This window comes from Oncorhynchus clarkii, unplaced genomic scaffold, assembly GCF_045791955.1.
Source record: "Oncorhynchus clarkii lewisi isolate Uvic-CL-2024 unplaced genomic scaffold, UVic_Ocla_1.0 unplaced_contig_1468_pilon_pilon, whole genome shotgun sequence".
Taxonomy (NCBI): domain Eukaryota; kingdom Metazoa; phylum Chordata; class Actinopteri; order Salmoniformes; family Salmonidae; genus Oncorhynchus; species Oncorhynchus clarkii.
In genome coordinates, this window is record NW_027257944.1 from 130,592 (window position 1) to 145,000 (window position 14,409).

General features: G+C 45.7%; 1 protein-coding gene across 1 annotated transcript in view; it reads left to right on the forward strand.

The window, feature by feature from the left end:
* The first annotated feature begins 656 nt into the window (after nt 1-656).
* LOC139394146 (ankyrin-3-like) overlaps nt 657-14,409 on the forward strand; it is a 185,325-nt gene continuing 171,572 nt past the window's right edge. The window contains exon 1 of the mRNA XM_071142181.1: nt 657-1,336. Within this exon, the coding sequence (XP_070998282.1) occupies nt 1,271-1,336 (66 nt within the window). The 5' untranslated portion in view covers nt 657-1,270. The remainder of the gene's footprint in view (nt 1,337-14,409) is intronic.

Sequence of the window (14,409 nt, forward strand, 5' to 3'; positions counted from 1 at the left end):
ATACCACATTGGCTTCAGAAACAGATAGAAACCACTCTGTTCGTACAGCTAACTTCCGTTTTCTCTTCTCCATCTCTCCTCTTCTTCTCTCCTCTCCCGTATATCCTCCACTCCCTCTCTCCTCTTCCATCTCTCTCCGATTTCCTGCCCCTCCTCTCTCTGTACCACTCTGTTTGTATAGAACTTCTGTTTACCACAGAGTGTTTGATTCTGTTCTCTACCTTTCCTGGAGGAAAAACTACCAGGATGTTGTCTCTGGTTTTGAATCTAAATTTAGAGAATAAATAGTTAGTTTGAATATTAAATTACATTTAACATTTAAAACTGAATGCAATATTCATTCAACACAGTTTCAAATCATGAAATACAAGTTCAATTTATGAATTCACGTATTCAATTTTTGCAACAGAAATTCAATTTTTTTTGCAATATAAATTCAAATTCAATATCCTAATACAAATTCAAAATTATGAAATTCAAATACAATTGCTGTTGGCACTGAAATATTAATCACAGTATTCAATCTGTGTTGAGTCTGTCAGGGCTGACAGCTGAGAGCTACTAGCTACTGCAGAGAAGGAGGGAGGGAAGAGAAGCAAAACAGTGGAGCAAACTATCAGGAGGGGGTCCGGAGTGCTCTCTCTCTTTCTCTCTCTCTCTCCCTCTCCCCTCTCTCTCTCTCTGTCTCTCTCTCTCTTTCTCTCTCTGTCTCTCTCTCTCTCTCTCCCTCTCCTCTCTCTCTGTCTCTCTCTTTCTCTCTCTGTCTATCTCTCTCTCTCTCTCTCTCTCCCTCTCCTCTCTCTCTCTGTCTCTCTCTCTCTCTCTCTCTCTCCCTCTCCTCTCTCTCTCTCTCTCTCTCTCCCTCTCCTCTCTCTCTCTCTGTCTCTGTCTCTCTCTCTCTCTCCTCTCTCTCTCAAACACGCAGATTCACGCACAGAGAGGCTGTAGTAGGCTAGGAAGACAACACTCGTGCGCACTTCTGAAAGGGGGAACACTCGTTCCGCCCCTCAGTAACGCTTTCCTTGTCTTATAGACACTTAGATTTTTTAACTGAAGAAAAAAACAACAACGCTGCCGCAGTATCATGACGAACCGGGGCACCCCCGAGACCTGTGGATTTTGAGGCCGACCGAAGCCCCATCTCGCACGGTCAAGAAGACCTTGCCTCTCCATCCCGGTGGTCGGGGGAGACGGAACGTCAAGGAGCACCAGGAGAAACACATAGCTACGCCAGAGACACCGGACCGCGACCGAGACAGAACGACGGAAAATGGCTTCGTCAAGTAGCACGTCCCCGGAAGGAGGGACACCGCCGCACAAGAACCGCATTCGGCAGGTGGGTCTCTGCTCTCTACAACCGCTACAAACACTGTAGTAGACTAGGCGACATCAGCCGTATTGACGATACAGAGCGAATGTAGCTGCCTGTTCACCCTCCCTCCCGGTAGTCTACACCGCGCAGCACAGCACACACTGTCGCTCTTCTCGTGCTGCGTGCATGCGGACTCCAGAGAGGGGATAGTCCGTTTAAAAGGCGTTGTCCTATTTACACCACCTATTTCACCGAGTTCCGTTTAGGTGCACAGCGAAACACAACAGACAATCCCGATTATTATTATTATTATTGATTATATCCTGTAGGTGAACTGATGTTGTCGTTTCAATTAAAAAAAAATAAAAATGAAACGATGTGTTGTAATGATGACGCTTATCAACAGCACAAACTGTAGGTAGGCTTTCCTAGGCCGACTCCGCTGCCTCTCTAGGCCTGGGAACAACTAGATTCATCCGCGGGACTATCATTTTCCAATATTTTTTTAGACTCCAAATAAGGTTACACTGTTAGGTTACAATACATACATGTTTATGGCCCAGTAGGAGAGTCCCGTCAGACACGCCGCACCTGTCTGTCTGCATGCGGGCCCCCGTAACGCAAACCAGAGTCTAGAGGAGGGACTTTAGTTTAGGACAGTGCGTCCCGTACCGTTATAATGCGTTTTACCGCATGGACTGCTGCCCATTATGTCCAACCGGTGACCGGCGGGGTAAAGTGTCGATATTCTATGAGCGGTCTGTTTGCACGCAGGTGTGATTATCATATCGCCGTCAGTTCGAAGTGATGGTCAAAGACAGATAGGAATCTGTAGTAGGCCGATGAGGTCATATCCGCCTAATGTTTAGGCTATCCAGCCTTATAGGTCATGTAGGGTTTCTCCAATAGGGTTTTAATGGTTGATTTGGTGGGTGTTTTAGTGGGATGAGCATGATCAGGTTACAGTGTTTCTCCATTAGGGGTTTTTAAAGGTTGATGAGGTGTGTGTTTAATGTACTCTTTAAGAGAGTCAACAAAAGAAGATGTCATGGTCAGATGAGTTATACAGACAATGTGTGTAACTGGACTGTGTGTCTGCCCTCCAGTTTAATTGATGCCCCCTCCCTAACCTCTCCTCCCTAACCTCTCCTCCCTAACCTCCCCTCCCTAACCTCCCCTCCCAACCTCCCTTCGCCTCCCCTCGCCTCCCCTCCCCTCCCCTCTCCTCCCTACATCCCCTCCCAACCCCCTCTCCTCTGCTCCCAACCTCCCCTCGCCTTTCCTACCCAACCTCTCCTCTCCTACCCAACCTCACTTCTCCTCTCCTCCCAACCTCCCCTCTCCTCCCAACCTCCCCTCTCCTCTCCTATCCAACCTCACCTCACCTCTCCTCTCCTACCCAACCTCTCCTCTCCTACCCAACCTCCCCTCTCCTCCCAACCTCCCATCTTTTTTCCTACCCAACCTCTCCTCTCCTACCCAACCTCCCCTCTCCTCTCCTACCCAACCTCACCTCTCCTCTCCTCTCCTACCCAACCTCTCCTCTCCTCCCAACCTCTCATCTCCTTTCCTCCCAACCTCTCCTCCAACCTCCCAACTCCTCTCCTACCCAACCTCTCCTCTCCTCCCAACCTCCCATCTCCTCTCCTCCCAACCTCTCCTCTCCTACCTCCCATCTCCTCTCCTCTCCTACCCAACCTCTCCTCTCCTACCCAACCTCCCCCCTCCTCTCCTCTCCTACCCAAACTCTCTTCTTATACCCAACCCCTCTCATCTCCTCTCCTCCCAACCTCCCTTCCCTTCCCATCTCCTACCCAACCTCCCTTCCCTTCCCATCTCCTACCCAACCTTTCCTCCCAACCTCTCCTCTCCTCTCCTACCCAACCTCTCCTCTCCTACCCAACCTCCCCCCTCCTCTCCTCTCCTACCCAAACTCTCCTCTCCTACCCAACGTCCCCTCCCCATCCTTCTCTCCCTTTCAGGCGCCCTGTAGGCGTCTGATTTATGAAATGGTGGAGTATGTGTGTGTTTCCTGTCTCAGTGCACTCAGTCTCTCAGTCTAATTAGATTCCAGTAATGTACTGCAGAGCTACACACACTCTCTCACACACACACACACACACACACACACACACACACACACACACACACACACACACACACACACACACACACACACACACACACACACACACACACACACACACACACACACACACACACACACACACACGCACGCACGAGAGGAGCCATCTTCATGGAATCTCAGAAATTAGATTTAGGATTGTTTGTGTAATCTGTTATGAATTATATATAACCCAAAACTAAAACTAGGACCAGGAGTGTTTCCATCTGGTAGTATAACCCAGAACTAGGACCAGGAGTGTTTCCATCTGGTAGTACAACCCAGAACTAGGACCAGGAGTGTTTCCATCTGGTAGTACAACCCAGAACTAGGACCAGGAGTGTTTCCATCTGGTAGTACAACCCAGAACTAGGACCAGGAGTGTTTCCATCTGGTAGTACAACCCAGAACTAGGACCAGGAGTGTTTCCATCTGGTAGTACAACCCAGAACTAGGACCAGGAGTGTTTCCATTTGGTAGTATAACCCAGAACTAGGACCAGGAGTGTTTCCATCTGATAGTATAACCCAGAACTAGGACCAGGAGTGTTTCCATCTGGTAGTACAACCCAGAACTAGGACCAGGAGTGTTTCCATCTGGTAGTACAACCCAGAACTAGGACTAGGAGTGTTTCCATCTGGTAGTACAACCCAGAACTAGGACCAGGAGTGTTTCCATCTGGTAGTATAACCCAGAACTAGGACCAGGAGTGTTTCCATCTGGTAGTACATCCCAGAACTGGGACCAGGAGTGTTTCCATCTGGTAGTACAACCCAGAACTAGGACCAGGAGTGTTTCCATCTGGTAGTACAACCCAGAACTAGGACCAGGAGTGTTTCCATCTGGTAGTACAACCCAGAACTAGGACCAGGAGTGTTTCCATCTGGTAGTACAACCCAGAACTAGGACCAGGAGTGTTTTCCATCTGGTAGTACAACCCAGAACTAGGACCAGGAGTGTTTCCATCTGGTAGTACAACCCAGAACTAGGACCAGGAGTGTTTCCATCTGGTAGTACAACCCAGAACTAGGACCAGGAGTGTTTCCATCTGGTAGTACAACCCAGAACTAGGACCAGGAGTGTTTCCATCTGGTAGTACAACCCAGAACTAGGACCATGAGTGTTTCCATCTGGTAGTAAAACCCAGAACTAGGACCAGGAGTGTTTCCATCTGGTAGTACAACCCAGAACTAGGACCAGGAGTGTTTCCATCTGGTAGTACAACCCAGAACTAGGACCAGGAGTGTTTCCATCTGGTAGTACAACCCAGAACTAGGACCAGGAGTGTTTCCATCTATTAGTACAACCCAGAACTAGGACCAGGAGTGTTTCCATCTGGTAGTACAACCCAGAACTAGGACCAGGAGTGTTTCCATCTGGTAGTACAACCCAGAACTAGGACCAGGAGTGTTTCCATCTGGTAGTACAACCCAGAACCTTGACCAGGAGTGTTTCCATCTGGTAGTACAACCCAGAACTAGGACCAGGAGTGTTTCCATCTATTAGTACAACCCAGAACTAGGACCAGGAGTGTTTCCATCTGGTAGTACAACCCAGAACTAGGACCAGGAGTGTTTCCATCTGGTAGTACAACCCAGAACTAGGACCAGGAGTGTTTCCATCTTGTAGTACAACCCAGAACTAGGACCAGGAGTGTTTCCATCTGGTAGTACAACCCAGAACTAGGACCAGGAGTGTTTCCATCTGGTAGTACAACCCAGAACTAGGACCAGGAGTGTTTCCATCTGGTAGTACAACCCAGAACTAGGACCAGGAGTGTTTTTATCTAATTTATTAGATAATTTATTAGTTTATTCCTGGAACCAGCCTTTTCATTTTATTTCACCTTTATTTAACCAGGTAGGCCAGTTGAGAACACCTTTATTTAACCAGGTAGGCTAGTTGAGAACACCTTTATTTAACCAGGTAGGCCAGTTGAGAACACCTTTATTTAACCAGGTAGGCTAGTTGAGAACAAGTTCTCATTTGCAACTGCGACCTGGCCAAGATAAAGCATAGCAGTGGGACACAGACAACAACACATGGAGTAAACAATAAACAAGTCAATAACACAATAAACAAGTCAATGGCACAGTAGAAAAAAGAAAGTCTATAAACAGTGTGTGCAAAAGGCATGAGGAGGTAAGGCAATAAATAGACCATAGGAGTGAATAATTACAATTTAGCAGATTAACACTGGAGTGATAAATGAGCAGATGATGATGTGCAAGTAGAGATACTGGTGTGCAAAAGAGCAGAAAAGTAAATAGAATAAAAACAGTATTGGGATGAGGTAGGTAGATTGGGTGGGCTATTTACAGATGGGACTATGTACAGCTGCAGTGATCGGTTAGCTGCTCAGGTAGCAGATGTTTGAAGTTGGTGAGGGAGATAAAAGTCTTCAACTTCAGAGATTTTTGCAATTCGTTCCAGTCACAGGCAGCAGAGAACTGGAACGAAAGGCGGCCAAATGAGGTGTTGGCTTTAGGGATGATCAGTGAGATACACCTGCTGGAACGTGTGCTACAGGTGGGTGTTGTTATCGTGACCAGTTATCTGAGATAAGGTGGAGCTTTACCTAGCATAGAGTTATAGATGACCTGGAGCCAGTGGGTCTGGCGACGAATATGTAGCGAGGGCCAGCCGACTAGAGCATACAAGTCGCAGTGGTGGGTGGTGTAAGGTGATTTGGTAACAAAACAGATGGCACTGTGTTGGAAGCTATTTTATAGATGACATCGCCGAAGTCGAGGATCGGTAGGATGGTCAGTTTTACGAGGGTAAGTTTGGCGGCGTGAGTGAAGGAGGCTTTGTTGCGAAATAGAAAGCCGATTCTAGATCTGATTTTGGATTGGAGATGTTTGATATGAGTCTGGAAGGAGAGTTTACAGTCTAACCAGACACCCAGGTACTTATAGATGAGAGGCCAGAAGTATTCCTAATATTCAACAAACAGCAAACATTTTTCACGTAGGAAAAAAGCAACCGCAACTCGCATTTGCAGACCGCTAGAGCTTCTGATGGGATCAAAGGAGAGAGAGAGAGAGAGAGAAAAAACAACAACACTGTTTCTAGTTGAGGTTAGTTACAGGTCCAGTGTCCTGGCTTCACATCACTTCCTGTTGATCTCTGAAAGATCAATTTTTTCTCCTTCCTCATCACCCTGTCCACATCCCTCTTCCCTTTCCTTCCTCATCACCCTGTCCACATCCCTCTTCCCTCTCCTTCCTCATCACCCTGTCCACATCCCTCTTCCCTCTCTTTCCTCATCACCCTGTCCACATTCCTCTTCCCTCTCCTTTCTCTTCCCTCTCCTTCCTCATCACCCTGTCCACATCCATCTTCCCTCTCCTTCCTCATCACCCTGTCCACATCCCTCTTCCCTCTCCTTCCTCATCACCCTGTCCACATCACTCTTCCCTCTCCTTCCTCATCACCCTGTCCACATCACTCTTCCCTCTCCTTCCTCATCACCCTGTCCACATCACTCTTCCCTCTTTCTCTCTTCGTGAGGTTCTAACCATCACTCTTTCTCTTACGTCCATCACATACCACACACACACCTACCTATTCTCTCTCTCTCTCTCTCTCTCTCTCTCTCTCTCTCTCTCTCTCTCTCTGTCTCTCTGTATCTCTGCCTCTCTCTCTCTCTCTCTCTCTCTGCCCCTCTCTCTCTCTCTCTCTCTCTCTCTCTGTCTCTCTGCCTCTCTCTCTCTCTCTCTCTCTCTGCCCCTCTCTCTCTCTCTCTCTCTCTCTGTCTCTCTGCCTCTCTCTCTCTCTCTCTCTCTCTCTCTCTCTGTGTCCCAATAGCTGTGTGTGTCCACTGGGAGTGGTGTGATGGCCTCTAACAGGAAGAGATTTCTAATGAAACATTACTCAAAGCTGTTTTCTTCTCTGGCTACAGACACACACACTAACCGTCACCAAGAAGCCCACAGTCACCACACCCATGCAAGGACTGTACACGTTGAAGGAGCAATCCGCAATTTCCACAACATCTAATCAAATTGCTTCCTTGACTATTTGCACCCCCCCTTTACACTGCTGCTACTCTCAGTTATCATCTATGCGCAGTCACTTTAATAACTCATGCACATACGACCTCGACTAACCGGTGCCCCCGCACATTGACTCTGTACCGATAAATAACTACTGTTATTTTACTGCTGCTGTTGAATTATTTGTTACTTTTATTTCTTATTCATATTTGTTGGGTGGGTATGTAAACAAAAATATATATATTTAAACTGCTTGTATTCAGCATTTCACTGTAAACACCTGTTGTATTCGGCGCATGTGACAAATACAATTGGATTTGATTTGGATCACGTGACTTGTATCTGCTCTGTGATTGGAGGATGCAGACGCGAGGCTCATGGTTAGTGTAGTTTTTTTTGGTGCTCCCAGTAACTGAGGGTAAAAAACAGAACTTCTCAACACAGAGGTTGAAACATTCGTTGTGTGGTGTCAGACTAGGTGGTGTGGTGTCAGACTAGGTGGTGTGGTATCAGACTAGGTGGTGTGGTATCAGACTAGGTGGTGTGGTATCAGACTAGGTGGTTTGGTATCAGACTAGGTGGTGTGGTATCAGGCTAAGTGGTGTGGTATCAGACTAGGTGGTGTGGTATCAGACTAGGTGGTGTGGTATCAGGCTAGGTGGTGTGGTATCAGGCTAAGTGGTGTGGTATCAGACTAGGTGGTGTGGTATCAGACTAGGTGGTGTGGTATCAGACTAGGTGGAGTGGTATCAGACTAGGTGGTGTGGTATCAGGCTAGGTGGTGTGCTATCAGACTAGGTGGTGTGGTATCAGACTAGGTGGTGTGGTATCAGACTAGGTGGTGTGGTATCAGACTAGGTGGTGTGGTATCAGACTAGGTGGTGTGGTATCAGACTAGGTGGTGTGGTATCAGACTAGTTGATGTGGTATCAGGCTAGGTGGTGTGGTATCAGACTAGATGGTGTGGTATCAGACTAGGTGGTGTGGTATCAGACTAGATGGTGTGGTATCAGACTAGGTGGTGTGGTATCAGGCTAGGTGGTGTGGTATCAGACTAGGTGGTGTGGTATCAGACTAGGTGGTGTGGTATCAGACTAGGTGGTGTGGTATCAGACTAGGTGATGTGGTATCAGACTAGGTGATGTGGTATCAGGCTAGATGGTGTGGTATCAGACTAGGTGGTGTGGTATCAGACTAGGTGGTGTGGTATCAGACTAGGTGGTGTGGTATCAGACTAGGTGGTGTGGTATCAGGCTAGGTGGTGTGGTATCAGACTAGATGGTGTGGTATCAGACTAGGTTGTGTGGTATCAGACTAGGTGGTGTGGTATCAGACTAGGTGATGTGGTATCAGGCTAGGTGGTGTGGTATCAGACTAGATGGTGTGGTATCAGACTAGGTGGTGTGGTATCAGACTAGATGGTGTGGTATCAGACTAGGTGGTGTGGTATCAGGCTAGGTGGTGTGGTATCAGACTAGGTGGTGTGGTATCAGACTAGGTGGTGTGGTATCAGACTAGGTGGTGTGGTATCAGACTAGGTGGTGTGGTATCAGGCTAGGTGGTGTGGTATCAGACTAGGTGGTGTGGTATCAGACTAGGTGGTGTGGTATCAGACTAGGTGATGTGGTATCAGACTGAAAAGGGTATTTTTTAGGAAATATTGAAATGATTCATTCAAGGCCTCATTATTACTGCTTCCTGTTACTGAGAGAGAGGGTAAAAATCAATGGACTTCTCAGAAACAGCTAAATGCACCTTAATGCACACACACACACACACAGACACACACACACACACACACGCGCACACACACACACACACACACACACACACACACACGCGCGCGCGCGCGCACACAGAGAGAGGAGCCATTTTTTTCTGATGTGATGGCTGAATGATGTTTGATGTTGTGATGTGATGGCTGAAGGATGTTTGATGATGTTGTGATGGCTGTCTGCTCCAGTCATTTATTGGCATGGGAAATGTGTTTACATTGTGAAATTAACCAGAAACAAAACAACAATGACAAAAAACAACAAAGTGAATGAAACAAAACAACAATGACAAAAAACCAACAAAGTGAATGAAACAAAACAACAATGACAATAAACAACGAAGTGAATGAAACAAAACAACAATGACAAAAACAACAAAGTGAATGAAACAAAACAACAATGACAAAAAACCAACGAAGTGAATGAAACAAAACAACAATGACAAAAACAACAAAGTGAATGAAACAAAACAACAATGACAAAAACAACAAAGTGAATGAAACAAAACAACAACGACAAAAACAACAACAAAGTGAATGAAACAAAACAACAACGACAAAAACAACAACAAAGTGAATGAAACAAAACAACAATGACAAAAACAACAACAAAGTGAATGAAACAAAACAACAATGACAAAAACAACAACAAAGTGAATGAAACAAAACAACAATGACAAAAACAACAACAAAGTGAATGAAACAAAACAACAATGACAAAAACAACAACAAAGTGAATGAAACAAAACAACAATGACAAAAAACCAACAAAGTGAATGAAACAAAACAAAGACCAAAGCAATTAGATATTAACAGTCAACATTACTCGCACAAAGTGTTTCTAGAGAATAACAATGTATAAATTATGATGTTATTAGCAGTAAAACATGACGTGGTCATGTGGGGGATAAATGCAGGTAAACACAGGTTATATTTTACATTGGTGTTTGTGACCCGCTCATGGAAACAGGTCACTTTGTGGTTTTCTGTCATTTGAGGGAAATATGTGTCTCTAATATGGTCATTACGTTTGGCAGGAGGTTAGGAAGTGCAGCTCAGTTTCCGCCTCATGTTCTCGCTCGCTCTCTCCATCTCTCTCTCTCTCGCTCTCTCGCTCTCTCTCTCTCTCACGCGCTCTCGCTCTCTCTCTCTCTCTCTCTCTCTCTCTCTCTCTCGCTCTCTCTCTCTCTCTCTCTCTCTCTCTCTCTCTCTCTCATTTCATGTTTTCAACTACATAATACTATAGAAGGCATGTTGGTGTGATTCTAATATCTTCAGGTCATGTAAAAGAACCCAAGCATAGTGGGAGGGGATGAATTACAACATGCCTATTTAGGGATCTATATTCTCGTTGAGCCCCCCTGATTTATAGGCGTGCCCCCTCCCCCCCGGGACATTAACTGGACTCCTGTCTGCAGTAACATGTGATTGTCAGAGACTACACTGTTAACCTTCCTTTATCCTCTTCTGATGCTATCACCATCTCTCTATCTCTCTCCATCTCTCTCTCTCTCGCTCTCTCTCGCTCTTTCTCTGTTTCTCTGTCTCTCTCTCTCTGTTTCTCTGTCTCTCTCTGTCTCTCTCTCTCTCTCTTTCTCTGTTTCTCTGTCTCTCTCTGTCTCTCTCTCTCTCTTTCTCTGTTTCTCTGTCTCTATCTCTCCCTATCTCTCTCTCTCTCTCTCTCTCTCTCTCCCTCCATCTCTCTCTCTCTCCCTCCATCTTTCTCTCTCCGTCTCTCTCTCTCTCTCTCTTTCTCTGTTTCTCTGTCTCTATCTCTCCCTATCTCTCTCTCTCTCTCTCTCCCTCCATCTCTCTCTCTCTCCCTCCATCTTTCTCTCTCCGTCTCTCTCTCCATCTCTCCCTCTCTCTCCTTCTAGACCTGATCACTCAGCATAATGCTGGTGCGGTGCAGCAGAGTTTTAGGTCAGGAGTTTCATTATTCATCAGGTATTCTGACTCGGAGGTGAAATCAGGTCTAAAGTCCGGCCTTGACTGGCTGAGGAGACATCTGTTAGGGTAATAACCTGCACTCAACAGTCTGACAACATTCTCTCGACATTCTGACAACATTCTCTCAACATTCTCTCGACATTCTCTCAACATTCTCTCGACATTCTGACAACATTCTCTCGACATTCTGAAAACGTTCTCTCGACATTCTCTCAACATTCTCTCAACATTCTCTCAACAATCTCTCAACATTCTGAAAACATTCTCTCGACATTCTGAAAACATTCTCTCAACATTCTCTCGACATTCTGACAACATTCTCTCGACATTCTGACAACGTTCTCTCGACATTCTGAAAACATTCTCTCAACATTCCTACGGCGTTTACATACCACTGAAACAACCGTGCTAACACAAATAATTGGCTTTGGTGTACTGTATGTGTGGGTGTACTGTATATATCGGTGTACTGTATATATGGGTGTACTGTATGTATGGGTGTACTGTATGTATGGGTGTACTGGGTGTACTGTATATATGGGTGTACTGGGTGTACTGTATATATGGGTGTACTGTATATATGGGTGTACTGTATATATGGGTGTACTGGGTGTACTGTATATATGGGTGTACTGGGTGTACTGTATATATGGGTGTACTGTATATATGGGTGTACTGTATATATGGGTGTACTGTATATATGGGTGTACTGGGTGTACTGTATATATGGGTGTACTGTATATATGGGTGTACTTGGTGTACCGTATGTATGGGTGTATTGTATATATGGGTGTACTGTATATATAGATGTACTGTATATATGGGTGTACTGTATATATGGGTGTACTGGGTTTACTGTATGTATGGGTGTACTGAATATATGGGTGTACTGGGTGTACTGTATATATGGGTGTACTTGGTGTACCGTATGTATGGGTGTACTGTATATATGGGTGTACTGCATATATGGGTGTACTGTATATATGGGTGTACCGGGTTTACTGTATGTATGGGTGTACTGTATATATGGGTGTACCGGGTTTACTGTATGTATGGGTGTACTGTATGTATGGGTGTACTGGGTGTACTGTATATATGGGTGTACTGGGTGTACTGTATGTATGGGTGTACTGTATGTATGGGTGTACTGTATGTATGGGTGTACTGGGTGTACTGCATATATGGGTGTACTGGGTGTACTGTATATATGGGTTTACTGGGTGTACTGTATGTATGGGTGTACTGGGTGTACTGTATATATGGGTGTACTGGGTGTACTGTATATATGGGTTTACTGGGTGTACTGTATGTATGGGTGTACTGGGTGTACTGTATATATGGGTGTACTGGGTGTACTGTATATATGGGTGTACTGGGTGTACTGCATATATGGGTGTACTGGGTGTACTGTATATATGGGTGTACTGGGTGTACTGCATATATGGGTGTACTGGGTGTACTGTATATATGGGTGTTCTGGGTGTACTGTATATATGGGTGTACTGGGTGTACTGCATATATGGGTGTACTGGGTGTACTGTATATATGGGTGTACTGTATATATGGGTGTACTGGGTGTACTGTATATATGGGTGTACTGGGTGTACTGTATATATGGGTGTACTGGGTGTACTGTATATATGGGTGTACTGTATATATGGGTGTACTGGGTGTACTGCATATATGGGTGTACTGGGTGTACTGTATATATGGGTGTACTGTATATATGGGTGTTCTGGGTGTACTGTATATATGGGTGTACTGGGTGTACTGTATATATGGGTGTACTGGGTGTACTGTATATATGGGTGTACTGGGTGTACTGCATATATGGGTGTACTGGGTGTACTGTATATATGGGTGTACTGGGTGTACTGTATATATGGGTGTACTGGGTGTATGGGTGCAGTATATTTCTCCAGAGGCAGTATTCTATTGGTTCTTACTAATTACAATGGGAAGTGTGACATCATTGCCAGGGGAACAGGCTGGGTCTGTTTTAATACAAGGGTGACTACAGGGTTCGGCCTAGTCTGTTTTAATACAGGGGTGTCTTCAGGGTTCGGTCTAGTCTGTTTTAATACAGGGGTGTCTTCAGGGTTCGGTCTAGTCTGTTTTAATACAGGGGTGACTGCAGGGTTCAGTCTAGTCTGTTTTAATACAGGGGTGACTGCAGGGTTCGGTCTAGTCTGTTTTAAGACAGGGGTGACTGCAGGGAATGGGTTCGGTCTAGTCTGTTTTAATACAGGGGTGACTGCAGGGTTCGGTCTAGTCTGTTTTAATACAGGGGTGACTGCAGGGTTCAGTCTAGTCTGTTTTAATACAGGGGTGACTGCAGGGTTCGGCCTAGTCTGTTTTAATACAGGGGTGACTGCAGGGTTCGGTCTAGTCGGTTTTAATACGGGGTGACTGCAGGGTTCGGTCTAGTCTGTTTTAATACAGGGGTGACTGCAGGGTTCGGTCTGTTTTAATACAGGGGTGACTGCAGGGTTCGGTCTAGTCTGTTTTAATACAGGGGTGACTGCAGGGTTCGGTCTAGTCTGTTTTAATACAGGGGTGACTGCAGGGTTCGGTCTAGTCTGTTTTAATACAGGGGTGACTGCAGGGTTCGGTCTAGTCTGTTTTAATACAGGGGTGACTGCAGGGTTCGGTCTAGTCTGTTTTAATACAGGGGTGACTGCAGGGTTCAGTCTAGTCGGTTTTAATACAGGGGTGACTGCAGGGTTCGGTCTAGTCTGTTTTAATACAGGGGTGACTGCAGGGTTCGGTCTAGTCTGTTTTAATACAGGGGTGAATGCAGGGTTCGGTCTAGTCTGTTTTAATACGGGGGTGACTGCAGGGTTCGGTCTAGTCTGTTTTAATACAGGGGTGACTGCAGGGTTCGGTCTAGTCGGTTTTAATACAGGGGTGACTGCAGGGTTCGGTCTAGTCTGTTTTAATACAGGGGTGACTGCAGGGTTCGGTCTAGTCTGTTTTAATACGGGGTGACTACAGGGTTCGGTCTAGTCTGTTTTAATACAGGGGTGACTGCAGGGTTCAGTCTAGTCTGTTTTAATACAGGGTTAATGCAGGGTTCTGTCTGGCTGTTTTTATGAGGCTACAACTGAAGGACGAATGTTGCAATTTATGTAGCTGGTACAGGACACTTTCTGTTTTATAAATTGTGTTTCAATACTAGGGCGTGGGTCTGTCTGTCTCTCCCTGTCTTTTCTCTCTCTCTCCCTCTCATCTCACCATATCTGTCTGTCTG